The sequence below is a fragment of the Thalassophryne amazonica genome, chromosome 17, assembly GCF_902500255.1.
Source record: "Thalassophryne amazonica chromosome 17, fThaAma1.1, whole genome shotgun sequence".
In the NCBI taxonomy this organism is placed as follows: domain Eukaryota; kingdom Metazoa; phylum Chordata; class Actinopteri; order Batrachoidiformes; family Batrachoididae; genus Thalassophryne; species Thalassophryne amazonica.
Window position 1 is genome coordinate 71397533 of NC_047119.1, and position 25981 is coordinate 71423513.

Here is a 25981-nt window from a genome sequence, read left to right on the forward strand (position 1 = left end):
TTGTTTTCCAGACAGGTGAGGAGGAAGGCTCAGAGAATTTTATCTGATCTGGCCCACCCTCTCCATGGTGAATTTTGTTATTTGCCATCTGGAGCGAGGCTTAGGTTTCCTACAGTGAGGAGTAACAGATATAAGCATTCCTTTGTACCTGTGGCTATCTCTGTTCTGAATGCTGATCGGAGGAGAGAAGCAGGTACATAGGGTTGATGGCAAATCGTGTTAGGTAACTCGGTTCCTTTTCCATCGATCCAGGTCTGTACTGTGTCCCCCTTGTGTACTGAATGTTTGGTGTGTTTTTGCTTTTCTTTTCTTTTCTTTTTATTCTGTGCTTTTCTGTATACCCATTGCTGTACAGCTCGTTACTCCTTTGAAGACATTGAATAAATAAAGTGAAAGTGAAGTGAAGTGGTACAGAATTTATTTTTTTAATAGTGTTGACTTGGACTGAGATATGCCCTTTAAACAGACTGTAGGTGTTTTTTCTGTCGATGGTCCTGTGACAGGCTGACATGTCCTGTCCAGTCTGGAACCCGCATCACACCCTATGACTGCTGGGACAGGCTCCAGCCCCCCTGTGACCCTTGACTGAAGTCAGTGAAAATGAATAAATATGCATGTCGTTGCACACTCCGGTACAGCAGGTGGCAGTATGCGCTGTAAGGACAAATCAAATGCACCATCAGCGTCGAGGAAGAAGAAGTGGGTGCGACGCCTGAGTGCAGGGTGACACAGTGTTTCCTTTTATATGATTCAAACTTTATACAGGAAGAATATAGGCACGGGTCGACAAAAGCTTGTCTTGGATTTCCGCACGGTCATGGAATCATATGACATTTTGGCAAACCAGCCTGTTGTGATTGATAATGTAAGTATGATGTCACCCAAACCGAGGCCACTAGCTGTTAGCGCCGGCTAACCGGTAACCCTGCTGCTAACATCCTTTATCAAATGGAAACTGTCGGAAACAAGTTCTGTTTAGAGTCGTAGTGTTGCACACAAAATGTGGATGTGTTTGTTGTGGGAACGCCGAGATAGTTAGCTTTAGCCGCTTAGCTCAGACTGTTAGCTGATGAGACACAAAGCTCTTCTGGAACTCCAGTTTTTCAACGTGTCGGAGCTTTGACTGTTTAACGAGTTTCACGACTGACTGCGACTCTTCCAGCTAAAGAAACCCAAACCTGAGTTGTCTGGATGTGTGTGTTTTAGCGCTGTTGCCTCACATACAGACGGTTCAAGTCCTCGTTCCTGTTTGAGTGGAGTTTACGGTTCCTTTAGGCGCTCCAGTTTCCTCACGCAATAAATAAATACGATGATATGAGGACCCTGCTGTTTGAAAATGTGCAATAATAACAAGAACAAGACACGAGGCTCAAGCAACAAGCATACAAGATTTAAATGTTATAAAAATATACAACATAAACATGAATATATAAACATATTTTTACAATAGAAATTCGTTATATATGGTTTTGGTCTTCTGACCTTTAGTATTTGTACAAAAATTTAATGAGGTTAAGTAAGAAGTAAGGAGTCAAATACAACAATTTTGGGCTTTTGATGAGTCTTTACAGATATGAACATTAATTTTTGCCATCATTACCAGATTCAAAATAAACATTTTTTTAAGGCGGGACATTTTTAGAAAATATACCAAAAATTATATCTCTACAATCAAAATCTAGTTCTAAAGTAAGTTTTCTATTCACAAACAGGCTTATGTCCTTCCAAAAAATTGTATGAACATTCCCACAAAAGATGAATAATTAATTCTTCAGCATCATGATAAAATGAACAGAGAGGGTCAACATTTACGTGAAACTTTGAAATCACAGTTTATGGGGTACCATCTATGTAAACTCTTAAGGCACACCTCACGTATGTCCACAAGCATGGAAACAGGCTAAAATTATCCAACTACCGAAAAATAAGAAACTTCTGTTCTCAGCTTTAGTCGAGCTATAAGTATTTTTCCTGTGTTAGGAAAAATTATGGAGTCTATTGTATGTGAGCAAATTAATAACTATTTTTCTTCTAATAATTTAATCACTGATTTTCAACATGTGTATAGAGTCACTCCACTGCCACAGTGTTGACTCATATGTCAGATGATTAGTTCAGAGAGGTTAAAAAGAAGAACATAGTTGGTACGGCGTTTCTCGATTTCTCTGCTGCTTTTGATATCATTGACTAGGGCTGCAACAACGAATCGATAAAATTCGATGACAACAGGCGTTGGCAACACATTGCGTCATCGATGTGTTGTGTCGAGCTGACGCCAGTAGCGACCAGTGCACAGAGCAGATCAGGCGCTGTTTTGTAGAACTACATAGTTAGAATATGGCAGATGCAAGTAGACAAAAGAAAGTTAAGACTTCAAAAGGGTGGGAGCACTTTACGTTAAACAACGCAAAGACGCTTGTTAACTGCGACATTTGCACGTCGGACCTCGCATGGCACAGGAGTACGACGGTAATGATGCAGCATCTCAAACAAAAGCATGTCGGAGTCATCAACGAGGAAGGGGAGAGCTCAGTGTCTGGGCAAGTTAACAAATGTTTGTTTATTTTTCTGTAAGCAGTCGTAACGTCTCAGTATGACAAGTCAGGCAGTGATATGAAGCCTGACGGTTGGATCTAGTCAGGACCAGGCTGTCTGCGCGTCTCCCAGAGCAGTGAGGTGAGGGGCAGAGAGTGAGAGAAAAAGAAAGAACAGTAACAGCACTGACAGTTTTTTTTATTAATGTTGTCAAAGTCCTACCATCGACATTAACGCCTGTCCGATTGTCCAGGACAAGTGTAAAATGTGATCGGGCAAGTAATAGCTCTAAATTGTTGTCCGACCGGACAAGTGACATTTTTTATTTATTTATTTATTTATTTGGTTTAAAATGTTCAACTTCTTCTCGCACCTCGCGAGAAAGCGTCTTAGGTTTTTCCTGCCACACTCCACGCAGCGGACAATCGGAAAACATGATAACATAGCGTTCTCCCCAGATAATGGAACAACGATGCCGCGCCACAGTGTTCTGACAGCGCCGTCACAGGTAGTTTGGTAGTGCTATCAGGTAGTTTTTCTAAAATACAGCCAGACTGTTTGTGTAGAACTGGCCGCTCCCCCGCAGACAGAGAGCCGAGCAGCGCTACAGCGGAAAAAAACTCTGTCAAAGTCTTCACATAAAACGAGCTGTTTCTGCTTGTATAGCTCCAGAAATTCATTTATAGGCTTTATTTTACTGTTGAAAGCCTTCATGTTTCCAAAGTTTGCTCAAATACGGTGTGAGAGTGAAGAGTCTCTCGTTCCCTCACACACAGAGAGAGACAGAGAGACAGAGATGTGGGATGAGTCACGTGTGTCATTGTGAAATGACCACATAGTTTACAAGTTATACAGAGAATGTTGCACATATAATGAGTCAGGCTACAGTTTTTGATTTAGGCTTTATGGTTAACTGGTTATGCTAATTGCTCAATTGCAGCAATAAAAATACCTCTTTTTTCACCATATATTTTATAACATTTATATGTTTCAATGTTGTTTTATGGCAACTCAGCACTTTGATAAAGCAATGCCATTTGAAATAATTATTTTTGTTCTTTATTATAAACTGTTTTATTCTTTATTATTTTATATTTCAACAGCCAGGGGACATTTGACAATTTGTTGATTTTCAAGTATTTAAAGTTTTCAAATAATGTTCTGTTGTTAAATAAAGTGATGGAAGGAGAGAAAAATTGTTTCCCTGGCACATTTTTAAAAAATTCCCTGCTAATCCGATTAATCGATTAATCGTGTCAAAACCCCATCAGATTAATTGATTACCCAAATAATCGTTTGTTGCAGCCTTATCATTGACCGTGATTTGTTATTGGGAAAAAAAAAAATTGCTTGTTATGGTTTTGAGCTATCAGCTTGGTTCTACAGTTACCTATCTAACAGAACACAGTGCTTTTAATGGCACCTTTTCTAACACCAGGAGGGTATTATGCGGAGTGCCACAAGGGAGTTGCCTCGGTCCATTATTATTTACAATTTTCATGAATGATTTACCATATATTTTACATAAGGCTAGTTTAGTGATGTATGCAGATGATTCAACCATTTATACATCGGCACGCTCACACAGTGATCTTGAAACTGTTTTAAATATGCAATTGCGCAACGTGGTTGAGTGGGTAACATCTAATAACTTAGTGTTATCACTAACTTATTAGATATTGGCAACCACTGTTGCTCTGGGGGGATGGTAAGGTTAGACCTTACCTGTGTGAAGCGCCTTGAGGCAGCTCTGTTGTGATTTGCCCTATATAAAGGAAAATAAATTGAAATTGAAAAATAGTGTTAAATACAGAAAAGATTAACTGTATGTTATTGGATCCAGTTGTTGTTATGAAAAACCCCATATTAAACATTAAGATTAATAATATGATAATAAATCGAGTACATGAGACCAAGTGGTGGGTGTAGTGGTACATTAAAGATTATCATGGAAACAACATATAATATTTTTGTAAAAATTGGCAGGGGTATATCAATTATGAGAATACATGCAAGGTTTCTAAGTTGTACTGCAAAGAATTATGCTATTAACGCACTACTGTTAATATATCTGGACTATTGCCCAGTAGTTTGGTCAAATGCTACTGGAGAAATGATAAATAGATTACAGATTATTCAAAATAAGGCTGCCCGTGTAGCACGTAAGTGCATTTATAGGACAAATATCATTGCAATGCATAAAAAATGAAAGTGGCTTTTAGTCAAAGACAGACTTTTATATTCACTGATCATTTTTGCCAGAAAGATTATTGTCACTAAGTTACCTTTTATTTTGTTTAGGAATTTTTCTTTTAGTTCAGAAAATCATACTTATAGAAGGGTCAATCCATGTCAATTCAAAGAATATTTGAGGGGCCTCACGCACTTTGTCTCAGATTGTCTGACGTTTTTTAGGTAAAAATTATGGCCGTCATTTCTGGAGCCATGTTCAAGGTAGAATATTTCAGCAAGTAATGGACTTAGATGCCTGGATGTTTCTGTGGCAGTCATGGACACCCAGACTTGGACTATAGTCAAACAACAGACATTGACACTAAACTGTGAAGTTTATGTATGCTCATACTATGGAAAATATTACACTGACTATTGCGAGCCATGTTTGAGACACTGAAGCATACCATTACACTCAAAGAAGCCTTTCCATTTCTTGGCTCCTTAATGCCAGCTATACTGGCTATGAAACATGTAAATTTGGCATATCTGTGGTAAACAGTTATTGTGGGAGAAACCTCTGAAATCTGAAAAAAACATTTTGTGTTCCAATTTTATTAGAGGAAAAGCTCATGTGGGCCGTAAATAAAACTCTTCAAACTGATTCCCCTTTGAAGGTATTGATATCCACTTTGTGTTATAAATATGGCCTTCTTTATGAAACTCCTTCCTGGTTAAATTAAGCATCCAGTTATGGCTACTTTTTGCACGCGCGAGTGTATTTCTAGTGTTGAAATGACAATTTCATTTTAATTGTCTGCACACACTGCATTCATATGATTCATGGCACACCCCAGAATGCTTGCACATAGATCTGCCAGGGAGATTCCCCAAGGTTTATAGGTATATAGATTATGATTGATTTGATTTTTATTTTATTTTCATTTATATATATATATATATATATATATATATATATATATATATATATATATTATTTGAATGTATTTCTGATTTATTGTATTCCATATGCAGTAGTTGTGAGGTGAAAAATTGTGCTTATGAACGAGGGACCAGGATAACAATAGCTGTGAAAATTAGAGCGTTAAATGGGAATTTTTTCCCGTTCTCTTTGTAATTGCATCTTAATAAAAATTTTAAACCTCCTGATGTCTTAAAAATATGTGTTGAGATAAAGTTCCATAGTCAGGTCGGTCACAATAAAGGCTATACATACAAAATACAGATGTTATCATATCAGAAACACTAAATCATATGTCATGAAGATGTACTTTTTGCTTTCAGCATCTGCATATGAAAAAAAACTTCATGTTGCCGAAAAAATGGTTTGATTAATCCTAATATTTAACAAGTTATGACCAGAAACGTGCATTTTTAAATGAAATTAGGCGTTATTCTGTGTCACTTTAAAATTGATGCAGCATGTTTTATTGTATAACAATAAAGGTGTGGTAGTCCACCCATCCATCCATCCATTTTCTTCCGCTTTATCCGGAGTCGGGTCGCGGGGGCAGCAGCTCAAGCAAAGCCGCCCAGACCTCCCGATCCACACACACCTCCCCCAGCTCCTCCGGGGGAACCCCAAGGCATTCCCAAGCCAGCCGAGAGATGTAATCCCTCCAGCGTGTCCTGGGTCTTCCCCGGGGCCTCCTCCCAGTGGGACGTGCCCGAAACACTTCTCCAGCGAGGCGTCCAGGGGGCATCCGGAAAAGATGCTCGAGCCACCTCAACTGACTCCTTTCGACATGGAGGAGCAGCGGCTCGACTCCGAGCTCCTCCCGAGTGACAGAGCTCCTCACCCTTTCTCTAAGGGAGCGCCCAGCCACCCTGCGGAGGAAACTCATCTCGGCCGCTTGTACTCGCGATCTCGTTCTTTCGGTCATGAGCCAAATCTCATGACCATAGGTGAGGATCGGAATGTAGATCGATCGGTAAATCGAGAGCTTTGCCCCCCTACTCAGTTCTCTCTTCACCACGACGGTCCGATACAGCGACCGCATCACTGCAGATGCTGCACCGATCCGTCTATCGATCTCATGCTCCATCTGTCCCTCACTCGTGAACAAGATCCCGAGATACTTAAACTCCACCACTTGAGGCAAGGACACTCCACCGACCTGAAGAGGGCAAAGCACCTTTTTCCGGTCGAGAACCATGGCCTCGGATTTGGAGGTGCTGATTTTCATCCCGGACGCTTCACACTCGGCTGCAAACCGCCCCAGTGCACGCTGAAGGTCCTGATTTGATGAAGCCAACAGAACCACATCGTCCGCAAACAGCAGAGACGAGATTCTGTGGTTCCCAAACCAGACCCCCTCTACACCCTGGCTGCGCCTAGAAATTCTGCCCATAAAAATAATGAACAGAATCGGTGACAAAGGGCAGCCCTGGCGGAGGCCAACATGCACTGGAAACAGGTTTGACTTACTACCGGCAATGCGAACCAAGCTCCTGCTGCGGTCGTACAGGGACTGGATAGCCCTTAGTAAAGGACCCCGGACCCCGTACTCCCGGAGCACTCCCCACAGGGTGCCCCAAGGGACACAGTCGAACGCCTTCTCCAGATCCACAAAACACATGTGGACTGGTTGGGCGAACTCCCATGAACCCTCGAGCACCCGATGGAGCGTGTAGAGCTGGTCCAGTGTGCCGCGACCAGGACGAAAACCACACTGCTCCTCCTGAATCCGAGGTTCGACCATCGGTCGAATTCTCCTCTCCAGTACTCTGGAATAGACCTTACCGGGGAGGCTGAGGAGTGTGATCCCCCTATAGTTGGAACACACCCTCCGGTCCCCCTTCTTAAACAGAGGGACCACCACCCCGGTCTGCCAATCCAGAGGCACTGTCCCCGATCGCCACGCGATGTTGCAGAGGCGTGCCAGCCAAGACAGCCCCACAACATCCAGAGACTTAAGGTACACAGGACGGATTTCATCCACCCCAGGAGCCTTGCCACCAAGGAGCTTTCTAACCACCTCGGTGACTTCGGCCTGGGTAATGGATGAGTCCGCCTCTGAGTCCCCAGTCTCTGCTTCCTCTTCGGAAGACGTGACGATGGGATTGAGGAGATCCTCGAAGTACTCCTTTCGCCGCCCGACAACATCCCCAGTCAGGGTCAACAGCTCCCCACCCGCAACGTAAACAGTGCTGGTGGAGAGCTGCTTCCGCCTCCTGAGGCGTCGGACGGTTTGCCAGAATCTCTTTGAGGCCGACCGATAGTCCTCCTCCATAGCCTCCCCGAACTCCTCCCAGACCCGAGTTTTTGCCTCTGCGACCACACGGGCTGCGGCACGCTTGGCCTGCCGGTACCTGTCGGCTGCCTCTGGGGTCCCACCTACCAACAAAGATAAGTAGGACTCCTTCTTCAGCTTGACGGCATCCCTTACTTCCGGTGTCCACCACCGGGTTCGGGGATTGCCGCCGCGACAGGCACCAGAGACCTTGCGACCACAGCTACGAGCAGCCACATCGACAATGGAGGTGGAGAACTTGGTCCACTCGGATTCCATGTCTCCAACCTCCCCCGGGATCTGGGAGAAGCTCTCCCGGAGGTGGGAGTTGAAGACCTCGCTGACAGAGGGTTCTGCCAGTCGTTCCCAGCACACCCTCATGATACGTTTGGGCCTGCCAGGTCTGACCGGCTTCCTACCCTCCTAGCAGATCCAACTCACCACCAGGTGGTGATCAGTCCACAGCTCTGCCCCTCTCTTCACCCGAGTGTCCGAGACACGTGGCCGAAGGTCAGATGATACGACTACAAAGTCGATCGACCTCCGGCTCAGGGTATCCTAGTGCCACGTGCACTTATGGACACCCTTGTGCTCGAACATGGTGTTCGTGATGGACAAACTGTGACTAGCACAGAAGTCCAACAACTGAACACCACTCAGGTTCAGATCGGGGAGGCCGTGCTTCCCGATCACCCCCCTCCAGGTCTCACTGTCATTGCCCACGTGGGCGTTGAAATCCCCCAGGATTGTATGATAGTTTTGCCTTCTTTGCAGCATTGGCATACTCATAATAGGACTGTCTGTTGTTGGTGTGCAGTACTTTTTTTAGCTGTTTTTATTCTGCACCTAACTCCAGATTTAATTGTATTTTCACTGCGTTCCTCCATGTTCAGCTTTCATTTCAAACCACGACATTCCAGTTGAACAGCTTTCCTGGGTGTTGTGTTGGAGATCAGCTTATCTACTATGGTTGTGTAGCTCCCAGGAGATTCACACATGTACTCCTTTACCATGGACACCTTGTGATACAGTGTGGCTCGACTTGTACTTCGAGTTTGACTTCTGGCTTCCTGCGAGGTATCACTTTGTGAAGGGGTGATGATCTCTACGCTCTGTTTGGAGCGAGCTTCGCAGCTCTTTTGGCGGTGGCTCCTCCAATAGTCCGTTTTCTCTCCTGGTGACATCTTGCATATTTTTTTTTCTGTGGTGGCACTCATGGTTCATTCTGTTTGTTGTTCTTTCTGGCTCTTTGGGCCCTTTTCTGTGCAGCCCATTTCTGTCGTTGGTCAATTGTTTCTTCCTGTGAAGATGGTGCACATGATAATTTTCCAGTATGCCATCTTTTTCTTTCAGTCTCTCTTTGAGCCTCAAACTTTGCTTGATCTGTTGCTTTCAATTTCTGTCTATACTTTGTTGACCTTGACTGTACAGCCGGTGTTGACACTGACTGCACGGCTGGTGTAGGATCTGGAACTGAGACAACTTGACCATGTCGTCGCTTTAAGTCCCAGTTGAATGATGCATTCAATTTTTTTTTTCAGTGTTTTTTCTTGTCATTGTTTTGATTAAGGGTACTAGGCCTATTCGAGTTTATAGCAAGTCTTTGGCGAGTTAGCAAAGCAGTATAGTTCTAATGTTCACTTGCGCTAATAGATTGATGCATGCATGGAGCTACAGGAACACCAAACCTACAGTGAAAGCAAGAAAGAGTTGTTATGAAACCACCACCAAATAGACAGAAGTGTATAGATGGAAAAGTATTACAAGCATAAAAAGTGACAAGGATACAAACAGAACACTACTATACAACATGCAATATTGCATCAAACACATGCACATAGTGCTGAAACCTGAAATGCAAAAGTCTGCGAGTCCAACAAAAATGTCCACTCCAACACAAAATAAGAATTTGCCCTTGGCACAGCTTAAAACTGTTTCAAATTATGAAGTGTTTGATGTTTCAGTGCTATCATTACTTAAAAACTCCCAAAATACATTTTTATACTAGAAATGCCCATAGATGTGAAATTATTTTCTACATTATTAATTCAGTAGAATTCCAACAGATCTCTTTCTGGTTTTAAAATTTGTGGTTTTGTGAAAACCAATAAAATCTATGCTGAAGTACAAAATATTAAGGTTAACCTTGTGTACATTGTATAACACAAGAGGAACACATAATTGGCTGGTAAAGATATCAGAAACTTGCAGACTGCCAGATAAACAAACAGTATATTGATGTGTTGGAGTGGACATTATGTGGACTTCATGTATTGTCTTGTGCTGAAATTGAATCATATTCAATAATTTTCACCAAAGATTATTTTATTCTAAACTTCTAATAATTGTGGCTTGATTCTAGTCTGAAATGCTAAGGAGTCGACTCCTCTCCAATTATGGCACCAAGTGTTTTCAATGTGTCGGAGTGGACATTGTTGGACAGAATATTTTTAAGGTCCAAGAGCTTCGCTTGGTTGATACATATAAACGTGGATGGATGTTTTCTAAGTAGCCCATCAAGTGGTCTTCAAAATGTGTCATTGACAGGGGAGTATATTTTACTGTAAGATATATGTCACTGTCTACGAGTGGACATTTTAGATGGAAAAAATGGTTTAGAAGTACTGGGGTGAGATTTTGACAAAAGTATCAGGTATAGATAAGCAAGACCATGTGCAATTTCATTAATAAAGGTCCTGTCATTTTAGATACCCACAGGACTGGCAGGATGCATATATTTTGAGAAAAGCAAGTTCATCTTATTGAAACTTTTTGATGAGACACGCTTTTCTGTCCAAAATTGGCACATTTCTGGATGTAGGAAAAGAAATCCTGAATATATCTTCTTGAAACTTGGCATCAAGCTTGATACCAATATACATTTTTATTAAAATTATAAACATCACAATCTAAACTATGTTGAAGCACAGCAAATTGGTGTTAAATTAAATATTCCTCATGGTCCAGGTGATTGTGAAATTGCCCTAATATTTAGTGGATAAAAATGATTTGAACACATCTTTATTCATTCTTTCCTCTGTCGAGCTGCTCATCCAGTGAGAATCACACTGCTTCAAATAATCATATTTGTCAATTTCATGCTACATTTATATTATTCTGTTGATTCCTTATCTGCCATTCTTTATATTTATGGCCTAGTTTGTACAAAAAAGATTTGAGAAAGATGACAGACATTATAGGCCCCTCATTTTCATTGTTTTTTTTAAACATATGTTTCTTTGCATACTATTGTGTGTTTGTGTGTGTGCACATGCTACTCTGTGTTCTATACATATACTGTGAATATTTTATGCGAAACTAAATTGGAGTATTTTCCATCACATCACATGTTTCAGGTTGTCAATCAGGTCCATATATTTGTAGAGTATATTTGGAAGGAGGATTTAAAGATTCTTAAGAATAGGAAATGTTACTATTGTAGATAGTTATAGATAACATACAGAAGGAATACCAATATTGTTCACCGTCAATCAAACTGCTTCATCTGGGACCATAAAACATCCACAAAATATAGAGTTTAAAGGTTACTGTATCCTGATTGGCTCTTATCAAGGTATGAGTTAATCAGTGCTGCCCTGTAAGATTTTTTTTTTTAATTTAACCAGGATAAAACTCATTGAGATTAAAGCCCCTTTCACACCGGGCCCACTTCCTGTTACTTCCTGTTGCTTCATGATGACGCAGGAATATCTGTGTCAGGTGCGCGCAGCAGGGGACGGAGAGGAGGTGAGGATGCAGCCTGCAGGTTCTCTGCACAGAGGAATCAAAGTGCACAGTTTTTCTGCAGACAAACTGTGCACTCTGATTTCTCTTCTAGTTTATATTTGTTCTTGTGCTGAGTTGCAGGTCTGCTCTCTGAGTTCTGATATAGTTTATCTTTCCTCCTTTGACCGTGAGATGCGCGCGCCCGCAAACAAACCATCTGTGAGCAAATGTGGAGATGTCTGGAGTTATACTTGATGTTGACATGTCCTGTCTCTGGCAATCAGTCTGTGAGCAGGATTTTTTTGGACTTTATACAGACATATTTGTGAGAGAAAAGCGAGGAGCTGCTGCAGCTGCAATCCACATTTTTTTTTCTGTCCTGTTTTTTTAGCGTGTAGTTTTTACTGCATTGTGTACACAGTGTAAAAACAATCCTGCATGATTTATACTGCGGGAACAATGGAACACAGCAGGAATCATAAATTGGTGTCGGGTAACGTTGTCTTGTGAGGGTGTGGCTTCAAGTCATGCTGATTACCGTCCTGTTGCTCTGACTTGCGCTGCAACCACTTAATTCTGCGTCGAGCACAGGACGCAAACAAAAATTAAACGTTTAACTTTTGGCGTCTGATTTGCTTCGTCCTTTGCGCCCATCACGCTCTTGTGGCGCCAAGCTGCATCGTCTTGGCACTGAGTTGCTTCCATGTGGTGTTGTCATGACAACACACAACACAACTGGGAGCAGCCCTGGTGTGAAAGGGGCTTAATAATAATAATAATACATTTTATTTGTAACACACTTTACATTCCATAGAATCTCAAAGTACTACAGAGCAAAGGCTAAAAACAAACAATATACAGAGTCAAAAACAATAAAATATTCATAAGCATAACCACACAGATAAAATCATAACATTTTAAACATTTTAACATTTTAAAAGGCCTTTTTAAATAAAAATGTCTTGAGGCCTTTTTTAAATGTCCCCACACTCTGTGGGGCCCTCAGGATCTCTGGAAGGGCATTCCAGAGCCGTGGGGCGACTGCCTGGAAGGCCCTGTCTCCCATGGTGGAGAACTTGGATCTGGGCTGGTGCAGGCGGTAGGTGGACCTGGTGGAGCGGAGGGGTCTTAGGGCGGTGTGTGGCGTGAGGAGTTCACTGAGGTAGGCAGGGGCAGTTCAATGCTTGCACTGGTGGGTAAGGAGGCAGAATTTGTACTGAATTCTTTGTTGAATGGGCAGCCAATGAAGGGATCTGAGGACTGGAGTGATGTGATATTTGCGCCTCCTCGTCAGGACCCGGGCAGCACAGTTCTGAATGTGCTGCAGCTTTTGTAGACTTTTGCCAGGGATCCTGACGAGGAGGACATTGCAGTAGTCCAATCTGGAGGAGACAAAGGCATGGATCAACTTCTCTGTGTCGGGTTGGGAAAAGGAGGGGTGGAGTTTTGCAATATTTTTAAGGTGGAGGAAAGAGACCTTGCAGAGGTGACGGATGTGGGAATCGAATGTGAGATGTGAATCAAATCTGACACCAAGGTTTGTAACGGATGAGGACAGGGAAATGTTATGGTCAAAGATCGAGATACTGTTTAGGTTCGAGGAGGACTGGGTTTGGTGAGGGGTACCAATAAGGATGGCTTCTGTTTTGCTGCTGCTCAGTTGAAGAAAGTTATCAGCCATCCATGCCCTTATCTCCTCCAGGCAACAGTGAAGTGCAGATGGCAGAACTGTGGTGGAAGTGGAGTCCATTTTTATATACAGCTGTGTGTCGTCTGCGTAACAATGAAAAGAAACCTTGTGTTTATTGATTATCTCACCGAGTGGGATCATGTAGATGGTGAAAAGGGTCGGCCCAAGGACCGACCCTTGAGGCACTCTGCAGCTAACTGTATGAGGTGATGATTTGGACTGGCCTAGGGTCACAAACTCTGTCCTGCCCGTGAGGTGTGACCTGAACCAATTGAGTGTGGTCCCAGAAAGTCCAACTATAGACTGGAGGCGATGGAGTAGGATGGTGTGGTCCACGGTGTCAAAAGCAGATGATAAATCCAGTAATAAGAGGAGTGATGGTGAGCCCTGGTCCGCAGTCATAAGCAAGTCGTTCATGACGCGGACCAGGGCTGTCTCTGTACTGTGAGCTGATCGGAAACCGGACTGAAATTTTTCATACACGTTATGGATGTGAAGATGACTGTGGAGAAGACTGTGGAGTGACTGTGGAGAAGACAGAAAAACTGTTGAGTTGAGAGAGTGATGTCAGAGGAAGATGGGGCTGTAGCAGGGAGGGCTGACCGGATTGATGCCACCTTATTTGTGAAGAAGTCCATAAACCTATTGCATTGATCTGTCGGCATGTGCGTGTGTGGGAGGTTTGCGCAGATAATTTATTACTGAAAATAGCTGCTTGGAGTTTCCAGTGCTGTTTGAGATTTTTAGTGAGAAATATTGGGACCTGGCTATGGTGAGTGCTCTGGTGTATGATTTTTGATGTTCGCGGTAGGCCTGTTTGAACACTTGTAAGCCACTGGAGGTGTATTTCCGCTTCAGGGCACGGCCAGCGGTTTTCATTTTGCGGAGCTCTGTGGTGTACCAGGGGGCTGACTTGGAAAATGTAACTGTTCTTGTTTTGATTGGTGCATGAGACTCAAGGATATTGTAGAGGCTAGAAATGTAATAGTCAACAGATCCATTAACTGATGTGAACTGTGTGACTCGTGAGATGTCTTGTATATCCTGGTTGAAAAGGTTGCTGTCTGTTGCTTTTATGTTTCTAAAATGGATTTGGTGTTTTGTTTTATTGTATGGGCCTGGTAAAGGCAGTTCCATGGAGATGCACTTATGGTCTGACATGCCTAAGTCATTTACTTGCAGGTTGGTAATGGAAGCACTATCTGTAATAACCAGATCCAGGGTGTGACCTTTAATGTGATTGGGTACTGTGATGTGTTGTGTGAGATGCAAAGAGTCCAGGAGTTGAAGGAATTCTGCAGCAGGGCGGTTTGTGGGGGGGTTTATGTGCAAATTGAAGTCTCCCAGTATAAGTGTGTTATGGGCTATTGCACAGAGTGATGTAAGAAGATCCTGCAATTCATTAATGAATCCAGGGTGTGGTTTTGGAGGGCGATAAATGAGGAGTATTGATATTGTTTCTGTATGTGGTTGTCAGCTCTGGCAGTAGGAGGGGAGTTACAGTTAGATCCTTGTGGTAGATGACAGCGAGACCTCCACCCCGGCCGGTGGTCCGAGCCCTCTCCAGGTAGGTGTATCCTGGAGGACAAGCTTCATTTAAAGCCAATACAACCCTGGTTTGTGCCAAGTTTCTGTAAGGCACATAATATCAACTTTTTTGTCCAGTATGTGATCAAAGATTAGACTGCTTTTATTTGTTAGTGATTGGGTGTTGAAGAGTTCTATATTTATTTTGGAAATTGACTTGGATTTTGGGAAAGTGTGGAGAAGGCGGAAATCCACCCCGCATTTTCCAGACCTCCGGTGTTGTGGTTTATTGATCCTTGTGTTGGTCGTGCTCTGATGATGCAGCCGGTGACATGTTGAGTGAGCGCCACGGAGATGCAGCCGGTGGAGACGGTGGGGTCCCGGTGGAAACGAACTGGTGGAATAATCTCAGAATTTGTGGAATATGGGCGATCTGCGTGCATGTGGGGGTTGATGGTGGTGCGGTCTGCATTCCCCATAGCTGACTGGAGCCACCGGGGGATGATGTGCCGGCCCGGGATGTAGCTGCAGCGAGGCTAGCGTGCGTGGTCTGTCTCAGGTAGACACGCCGCTCCTGGGCTTCGATGGCTCCGTCCCGCTGATCGCCTCACACATCCGGGACGCTGTGAGCCCCTCGGCGCTCGCAGGGAGGACACAAGGATGGAGGAGAGTTTGATGCAGTGGGGTGTAGGATGAATAAAGTGAAAATACCTGTAAGTTCTGGATGTTGCTCCTGTTAGTGGTGGTGTTGACATGATGGCTCTCCTCTGCTGGGCAGCTCAGCGGGCCTGGACACTGGTGGATGTCCCCAGATAGCAGCAAGCAGATGGCGATATTAAATGCAATGGTATGTCGTGGTTTTAGGGCAGCTTTAGTATATGTTGATGAACGACCGAGGAGGTGCGGATGAATGAAAGTGGCAGCCAGGACGTATTTGCCATATCCAAAGTGTTTGTAAGACCGGTTTATTGTCAGCTTATTTGAAGATGGTAATTTAGTTCCATAAGAGTAGTAGTCTATTTGTGTTTGACCAGTGTCAGAAAGGACAAGATTACTCAGCAGTGCATGCATCAAGAGAGCTGTAACTGCTCCTGCCATACCTGGCGCCGCCATCTTCCCTCCGCCTGGTGCCAGGACACTCTTTTTCAAGAGTGTCCTGGCCAAGAGGCAGGGCAAAGTTACATACACAGTTACATTTACATAGAAAACAGACACTTGAACAGGATAATACAATCAGGTAAACCATCTACACGTTTGTTTCAAGAGCCATCAAGAGTAATTTAAGTGTTAAGTGGTACTAGCTCTTTCAGTCTAAACTCATTTTGGAGTTAATTCGTTGTCTGTCAGGTGGGGGGGGAAAGCTATGCAGGGGGGAAGTTACACTGTTACACCGGGTCCCCAGAGACGCCGACCACCCAGGAGTCCATCTTCTGAGACCCTGAACATGGTCAACAAATGGCTTTTATAAAAGACGATGTAGGCAGTACAGAGGGAGGGTTTTATTCTCACAAACCTAATCTTACTGTCTCCCCACAGACAGAGGGAAGCACTCCCTATATCTGAAGCCTGCCCATGCGTAATGGAAGTGAAACTTAACTGTCTGTTGAGACTTTCACCCAGTTAAAAACCAGGTTCCAGACACTTCTAAACAGATAACAAAAATAAATACTTGATAACTAACGTAAAATAATAAAATAAGGAATTAAGACAGATATCTAACAATGCTGATCATCTGAAACAAACTTATAGGGCATTTAAAGTGAAGCACTGTGTCTGTATTTTTTTTTTAACACGGTTTGGTCCACTGGCTGCTCTCCACCTCCACAGATGAAGCGAAAGGATGCGCACTTTAAAAGAATCATGTTTAACTTGTCAAAAAATACCTTTATTAGGATTTGATGAGTTTTTATCAACAGGCTGCACAGTTGACTTATCAGTGCAGCTTTTGTGGAAATGCTGCACTCCATAGTCGTTTTTCACAGGCTGTGTTCACCTTCATATGCAGTTTGTCTGCAGACTGATGGTTTCACAGACCACCTGCGCTTATCAATCAATCAACATTTATTTATGAAGTGCTTTACAGCAGTCAGATGGTGTCCAAAGTGCTTTACAGTAAAAACAGATTCTTAAAAATAAAACACACAATAAAACAAAGTAAAAACAGAACATGTCACCTCCCCACCAGGCATTAAAGACCAGCCTAAATAAATATGTTTTTAACCCTCTGGAGTCGTTTGACGCTGTTGGGTTTGCACCCTGTTTTTAAAGAAATGAGAGGCACAAACACTGAAAAGAAACCAGTCAGAGAGAGACAAATATATATATATATATATATATATATATATATATATATATATATATATATATATATATTGTTTTTTTTTTTTTTGCTCTGCGCAGAGGAGAACAAGCAAAGCTCTCCTAAAATCTCCTCCTCTGGCCCAGCCTTTTATTTAGTTCATCAACATGAGAAAAAACAAACAAGGACAGTCGGGAGAGGTTACACACGAGTCATGTCTGCAAGAGGGTGATAGCAAAGCAAGGTAACAGCTGAAACCTTCCATTCCTGCAACATGAGCCTTGTGGCTCGTTAAAGCAGGATAAGGCAAAATGAAAAATAGTTTGCTCAATCATGAAGAATGCAGACAACAAGTCTTTCTTTCTAAAACCTCCTCTTCTCACAAAGAGGAAAAATAATAAGCATAAACTATAAGAAAATAAATGATAATATGAGCATGAACTGTATAAAATCCTTGACATAATCCTCCGTTTATCGTTTATTTACATAAGGTTGTCATGTCCAAAACACACTTCAATAGAAAATTTGTCCACTTTAACCACTTGTCTTATTACATTTTCAGCTAAAGCTTCATAGGCTAAGAGTGTGTTAACTCATCACGTCAACAGTTCAAGCTTGAACTGGAGTTGTGAGCTTTTCAATATCATCATAATTCTCAACACAGTCATTATAGTTTTCTCCACTAAGGTCTGACTGTTTCAATGCTTGATATTTTGGCATAGTTTGTTGGAAAGCCAGATTACACTGTACAAATGTATTTGACACCATTTTGCCAACCATTGTTTTGATACAAGGGATCACACAACACATGCAAAGTCCAATCAGAATTAGGACTATAATAACTGGTGTCACCATTTTCAATAGTAACTGCCACTATGGTCCTGAAGTCAACCAGGACCAGGGATTCCACCGGTTCACGGCTAGGGTGTCTTTATGCATTGCATCACGAAGTTTATTCAGCTCTTCCAATGCGTCCTGCACATCCACTGAATGAATGGAGTCTGGGATGAAAGTACAGCATGTTGTGTTCAGCAGAACACAAACTCCTCCCTATGAACCAGTAAGCAAGTCTAAAACCATGCGATTTTGCATCACCATGGTACATAAAGCATCTATTTCAGTATTTTGAGCTGCTACTATTTTCTCTGTTACATTCATGAACAGACCCAATCGATAATTCAGAGTTTCAATCATTAATGAATTTTTTACCACTCCTATCCAGGGGAACAATGAATGTGCTATTTTATCTCCTACAGACCACAATTTTTGGTCCTTTGGTACATCCGAGCCCCACATGTGATCATGTGGCAACGCATCTGGGTATATCGATCTCCTCCGTCTGGTGCTGCCATTCTTCTCTGTGGAGGTCCTTGGCACTACCACATATGTATGGTCAGTCACCTGGGTAGGTGCACACACACCACCCCAATTTGGTGGGAGACTCATGTACAGTCTGGAACCACAAAGCCAATAGATGTCATCATACACCGGAGTACCATTTACAGGTGGTAGCAAAAACTTACTAACATAAGCACATGATTCATCCGTTCCCCATGGACAGGAGCCTGTATAATTACATCCCCGTCCAATGTGATGAAGATAAGTACCATCCACATAATATGTTTTGGTTAGGCTTAAATTATTTGATAAAACATAGGTTTGGGTACACAGACGTTTCTTAATTTTACCTACAGTTTTATTCCCTGTCCCGTAAAAGCAAATCGGGAATGGCCGTTGTGATGACAATTTAACATGTGATGATATTTTTGCATTTCCCTTCAGTCTAGTCAATGGAACAGCACTTGGGCACGCTTGTACGTCTTCTGTTGAAATCCCTATCATATAAGTGGTTGCACTGAGGCAAGTGGTGTTACGTCTTGTCAGATTTGCTGAGAACTGTTGCCCCCGAAATACAGTTTGATTATGCATCCGTATGATAAGACATTCTGTCACCCTAGCAGGGTACGGTTTAGCCGTCAGAGCTGGGTGGCAGGCATAGGCATTTAGGCATTTGCGAACAAACATAACAATTAGTAACGTAATTCCATAGCCAATAAATGAACATATCTGTACCACATATTAGTATGGTATATATGAGGGTCCATCTGTCTCATTCACATTATGAATAAACCTCTTCTGATGTTGCTTCCGTTGTTCTCTGGCTCGGTTCACAGTGAGCTGCAATTCTTGGGTCAACCACCAGGCCAGGAATCCGAGGAGCACGAAACACACTAAGATCACAACGCAACCGGCTGCCCTACCAACAGTCCGGCAGCGGCGGCGCTGAGCACGCCGCTCCGGGGTCTGCTGTAGTTCAGTCATGATTGCTAGGATACAGTGTTGTTAGCCAACCTCACCTAATAGTGCAAGGATCTCCCTGCTTCACTGGCATTGAGACAATCTATTGCTAATTAAATAGACTCCCTTTGTAGCCAGACTTCCCCTTACACTGTGGAGGCAGCCAATACACGCTGTATCTTACAGTGACTTAGATGTATCCACGTTGATCTCTCCGCTATCGTTATTGCAGTTGGTGTTGTTAACAGCACTTGGTATGGACCTTCCCAACGAGGACTGGACCAGTTCTTCCTCTTAATCACTCTGATGAACACCCAGACTCCTGGCTGGACTACTGGAAGGCCGTCCTGTGGGAGATCAAAATTATTCGGCAGTAAATGTATTTGAGTTATCTCTTTCTGTGTTAATGTCTTTTTCATAAAATCTGCTAATGTTTGTTCCTCATCTGCTGTTTTAGTATCCATGTCAAAAATTGGTAGACGATATGGTCGTCCATAAAGTATCTCAAATGGTGTTAAACCTGATGGTGTTGGTGTTATTCTCATATACAATTTTACTAGGTCCAAACATTCAATCCAGGTTCGTTTTGTCTCTTCCATACATTTCCTTAGTCTTGTTTTTATTGTGCCATTTGTCCTTTCCACTAATCCTGCACTTTGTGGGTGGTAAGCACAATGATGTTTTAACTTAATTTTCATGTGTTCTGCTACTCTTTGTACAACTTCATTTACAAAATGTGTTCCATTATCACTGTACAATATCTCTGGTATTCCATAATACGGAATAATTGTCTTACACAATGCTTTTGCTACTGTTAAAGCATCTGCTTTTTGTGATGGAACAATTTCTACCCATTTTGAAAAGGCATCAATTAATACTAGACAGTATTGATAAGGTCCACATCGATTTAGTTCAATAAAGTCCATATGAACAATTTGAAAAGGATACTGTGGTTTTGGGAATTGCCCTCTCCGGGGTCTTATATTTCCCTGTGGGTTGTGTTTCAGTCAGGTAACACAGGCTTTACAAAAATTTTTTGAGTATAAATTAAATCCATAGGTAGTAAAGTATTGATCTACCATATATACCATCCCCCCTGTCGACACATGCGTTAACCCATGCGTCGCAATTGCGGCTGCTTTGAATAAGCTTTTGGGTAGGATGGGTTTGTTATGTACACAATAAAGTCCTTTGGGGTTGCCCCATTTTTCAACCACAAATGTCGTTCCTGCGCTGGTGCCTGTTTTTGCGTATCCAATAAAAGGTCAGAATCTATTAATGGTTCATTGTCTATCTGAACTGTGTAAATAGAAGAAGTACCATATCGACCAGCTGCTGCTTCTTTCGCTATTTTGTCTGCCAGGCAGTTTCCTCTGGAGACAAAATCTGTACCTCTGGTGTGGGCTGCGCATTTACATAATGCCAGGTGTGATGGTAATGTCACTGCTTCTAGCAAATTTGTGAGTAAGCCTGCATGTGTCACTGGTTTCCCTGTAGAGGTTATCATACCTCTTTGTTGCCATTGTTTTGCAAAGAACCAAATTGTTGAAAATGCATATTGACTATCTGTATAGACTGTCAGTTTCTGTCCTTTAGCCAAGATACAAGCTCTGGTTAATGCAATGAGTTCTGCAGCTTGGGCTGATTTAAAATGATCCATCTGTTTTGCTTCAATAACAGTATTTGGTAATTGAACAACAGCATAGCCTGCTAATGTCTGTCCTTTCTGATCTTTGAAACATGAGCCATCCACAAAGTAATGTAGTCCATCTGTAAATGGTTCGTCTGTTAAGTCTGGTCGAGGTAATTGTTGTTTCTGTGTGTCTGCCAAACAATCATGCGGTTCACCGTCTGTCTCAGTAGGTAGGAGCATGGCGGGATTCAAGGTGTTGCATCTTTCAATGGTAATATGTGGCTGAGACAATAGCATTGCTGTATATGCTATCTGTCTAGCAGGCGATAAGAATGTCATCTTTGTTTGCAGGAGTAACACACTGACTGTGTGTGGTACTTTAACAGTCAATGGGTGGAACAAAACAACATCTGCTGTACTTTCCACTGCCATTGCCACTCCGCATACTGCTTGGACACAGGGAGGTAGACCCTGTGCCACTGGATCCAAACGTTTGGAATAATAGCCAACTGGTTTATTTTTATTACCATGTTGTTGTAGCAAGACTGCACACATGAATCCCTGTTTTGTGTCCACCATGAGAGTGAATGGCTTGGCATAATTGGGCAGAGAAAATACTGTGGAACTCACAAGTTCTTGTTTAAGAGCTGTAAACTGTTCTTCAGCTTCTTTATTCCACTGTATTTTGTCAGTCATAGCCATTGGTATAGAATGTATTAAATCCTGCAATTTCTGCACCTTCTCTGCATAACATGGAATCCAGGCTTTGCAATAATTACAGATACCTAAGAAAGTCATCATTTCCTTTTTTGTTGATGGTTTAGGCGCTTTGAGAATAGCGTGCTTTCGATCGTCTTGTATTTGTTTCCCCTCAGCTGATAGGACGTGGCCTAAATAAGTCACTTGTGGTTGCACAAACAGCAACTTTTGCTTTTTAATTTTACTTCCTGTTTCTGCCAAATGTTGCAAAAGCATCATAGTACATTTTTGTATAGCTGTCTTTTGTCTTTCCTGCCACCAAAATGTCATCTACATACACCAAGATTTGTGACTCTTCTGGTGGAGTAAATGAAGATAATCAACAATTTATTGCTTGTGTAAAAATGGTCGGACTGTCAGCAGAACCTTGAGGGAGTCTTGTATATGTGTATCTTTTCCCTTTGAATGTAAAAGCAAACCAAAATTGAGAGTCTGCATGAACAGGTACTGAGAAAAATGCATTACTGATGTCTATGACAGAGAAGTACATGTTTCCAGGACTTAATCTATTTAGCAGCGTAGTGGGTCTGGTACCAGAGGGGCAGTTGTATGGCTGGGGGGCCTGGCTGCCTTTTTGTTTCTGTCTTTTGTTTTTCCTTCCAGGTGGCTTGCATTTGGACTGAGTGGCTGTGTTGCTGAGGTTATCAGGACCTCACCCTGATCACCTGCAGCTCGTCAGGACTCACAGCTGAGGTGCATCTATATGGATTGGAACATGGTGGCATTTAAGACTGGAGTATACAGTGTGTATTTGCCAGAGACTCGACCTTGTGACCAGACGGGTGAGATCGTCGTCTCGGGAGCCATCTCATCATCAGTGGATGCAGAGAACGTCCAGGGTTTGATGCACGGTCTGTGAAAGAGGAGGGGGTGAGGTCTCACGCTCGTCAGCACACTTCCTGAGGTACGTTAGATTTTGTGACTAACATTTATACAGTCAGTAAATGTGGTGTCCCTCACACCTTTTTATATTGAGCTGTATGTTAGTCATGTATCGGCTTCCACTGCAGTGGAGTTTTGTGAACTGGATGTTCCATGCCTGCAGGTTGGGAAGCTGATTAGTAATCAAGCCAGGAAGTGTTTGCTGTTTGTACACCTTTAAGTGTTCTCTCTGTGTGTAGAGTGTGGACTCACATAATGGTTCCTTCTTTCACAGACTCGGTTTGTTGCGGCCACCTGGGGGGTGTCGGCGGGGTCCTTGGTTCCGAACAGCTTCTGGCTCCGGACCGTTAGCGCTGCTGGGAGCGCACCACGCCAGACCGCACTTTCTTTTGTTGTTTTTTGTATCACTGTTATGTATTAAATTCAGTTAGCCTTTGTACCGTGCTCTGCTTATTTCATACTGGGTCCTTCAAACGCTGGTCGGTTCTCCGAGCTGCGTCTGACACATAACAGTGGCACTAGTTTCTACTGCAGCATTTACTGCACGTAGGTCTTGTACCATTCGCCAATTCTGATTGTCTGCTTTTTTCACAGGATATATTGGAGTGTTACAGGATGCATCTAAACATTCCCTGATGACTCCTGCTTCCAATAATTCTGCAATAACGGTTCAATTCCTTTTTCTGCTTCAGGTTTTAACGGATATTGTTTAATCCGTGGTCTCCAATCAGATCGTGGCTTAATTTTGACTGGCGGAATATTTTCCAACAGTCCTACATCTGTGGGTGTATTCACCCAGAGATGAGAAGGCAGTTTGGCCAATAAAGTCTCATCTTCCTGTGTCAACAACACAGATGTTAAATTTCAATCGTCCAGATCTACTTCATGTATCACCGGTGTCGTCCAAGCACTTACAAACATGTATTTCCGATACAAGCCTGTGGATGGACTGAAATCCCACACCGACACTGCATCTGCTTCGTGCCAATCAGTTGCTTCCTCAGCTATTTTAACAATTCCTCCAAGGTCCTTCCAGGACTGAGTGTCTGCCCTTGTCAGTGAAATATGTTGCACAGCCTCAGGTTTTCCTCTGTACCATTTGTCTGCACTTTGGGTCAGCACTACACTACACACAGAGGTGGTTTTTCTGTCTGTGTATAGGTGTGCTACTGTCTGTAATTCTGATGGAATTTTCAGAAATCCTGCTCCATACCTTTCATCCTTTCATGGAGTGAATAGCATAGTTATGTGTAGACCTTTTGGTGACATCATTACTACCTGTTCTCTGTTTTCATAGGTCATCAGACCTTCCTCCAATAATTGTTCAGTTTGTCTCAACTCCGACAGATCCAAAGAGTACTGTCAGGCCTGGGCCAAATTTGTATATACAGTAGCGGGCTGTCTCACAGCTCTCACACCACCTACTGTTGGTGTGACTCCTATAGATAAGGCAGTCGTCAAATCTCGTCCCAGTAAATTTACTGGACAATGGGGCGAATAAACCACAGAGACACAAGCAGTTTGGTTTGTTTCAGGATCTTCAAAATTGACAAACTTCAATATTTTCTCTGAATTCACCTGTCCATTTGCAGATTTTACCCAAACGACTTCTTTTGCAAATTTAGTTCCGGGAGGTCTGTCTGTTATCACTGTCCTACATGCTCCTGTGTCACAGAGAAAATCCATGTCCTGTCCATTTACCTTAAGAGTCACCACAGGTCTTTCTTCCTCTTTATGGTCTCTACTCTCATCTGTGCTTCACTGAGCCATACTCTTGCACACTCTATTTCTCCTTCTTTTCTTGCTTTCCTGTTACCTTTTTATTTGCTGCTGCTGCTGTACGTTTTAACACAAAACCTTCACAATCTGGCATAACCAATTTACCTGAGAAGCCATATTTCTTTTTCCATTTAGTTATGTACTTCAGATTTTCCGGATTGCGTTTGTGCATGTATTTTTCGTCGCCCTGAAATAGGGGCTTATTTTCTGTGCATGTGTTTCCCATGTTGGTCACCTATTCCCCTTCACTCTGCAAAGTTCAGGTCAAGCTTCTACCCCGTGGGGCAGACCTTCCTTGGAATCCCCCTCTTTGCAGACTCGTCGGGAATATGTGAGTGTGGTGCGTATGGACTTAAAATGACCTACTTTGCAGACAACGGCTCCACTTTTATCCCCTGATAAAATGGGATATCAAGCTGTCCGTGCTTCAGTCACTCAGTCTCATTCTTTTATTATTACTAAGGAATACTCAGTCAAACAATACCACACATACAGTCCCATACTGTCACACACACACACACACTCCCACAACCGCTCCAACTCTCACACATATACAAAATAAATTACAGATTTCATCAATGATTGTAATTACAGACAAGCCCTCATCTTAAACAAAAAAAAAATAATAAATCATTTTATATTAAGACATAAATCACACAACAAAATCCTTACAACAAAACAACAAAAACAGAAATTTCTCTCATTCATACCACAAACACACTTAGTTTCACTTTTGAAATAATCAATTAATTCGCATCTCTCTAACTGCTTCTCCTGAAATTTATTCTTGCTCCTCCTGTATTTCTCAGCCGGATGGGGACTTGAACCCCTCCGCCACCTGTGCCGGCAGGACCGGAGACTCTAACTCCCTCCCCCACACTTTATTCTGGATGGGGACTCGAACCCCTCCTCAACATATTTTCCTCACAGGCAGGCAGTAATTACTTACGTTAATTTGTTGCGCCCCTCATTTAGTTCGGAGGTGTCGTCAATCTACTGCGGCGAGCGGAGGTGGACGTCTATAGTCACCGGCCCGGCGGAGAATTCACTCCTCAGGACTTTCCTTCGATCCCTCTAGTGGAATCGGCCATGCACAGTCTGCGGCGTGTCTTCCTCCGTTCGCTCGAGAAGATCTGTCGACGCCCCACGTTGGGCGCCAAGAAAAAACTGTTGGGTTTGCACCCTGTTTTTAAAGAAATGAGAGGCACAAACACTGAAAAGAAACCAGTCAGAGAGAGACAAATATATATATATATTTTTTGCTCTGCGCAGAGGAGGAGAACAAGCAAAGCTCTCCTAAAATTTCCTCCTCTGGCCCAGCCTTTTATTTAGTTCATCAACATGAGAAAAAACAAACAAGGACAGTCGGGAGAGGTTACACATGAGTCATGTCTGCAAGAGGGTGATAGCAAAGCAAGGTAACAGCT

At 42.7% G+C, this 25981-nt stretch overlaps 1 protein-coding gene across 1 annotated transcript in view; it reads left to right on the forward strand.

Moving 5' to 3' along the window:
* The first annotated feature begins 678 nt into the window (after positions 1 to 678).
* actr1 (actin related protein 1, centractin) overlaps positions 679 to 25981 on the forward strand; it is a 113971-nt gene continuing 88668 nt past the window's right edge. The window contains exon 1 of the mRNA XM_034191853.1: positions 679 to 865. Coding sequence (XP_034047744.1) covers positions 746 to 865 — 120 coding nt within the window. The 5' untranslated portion in view covers positions 679 to 745. The remainder of the gene's footprint in view (positions 866 to 25981) is intronic.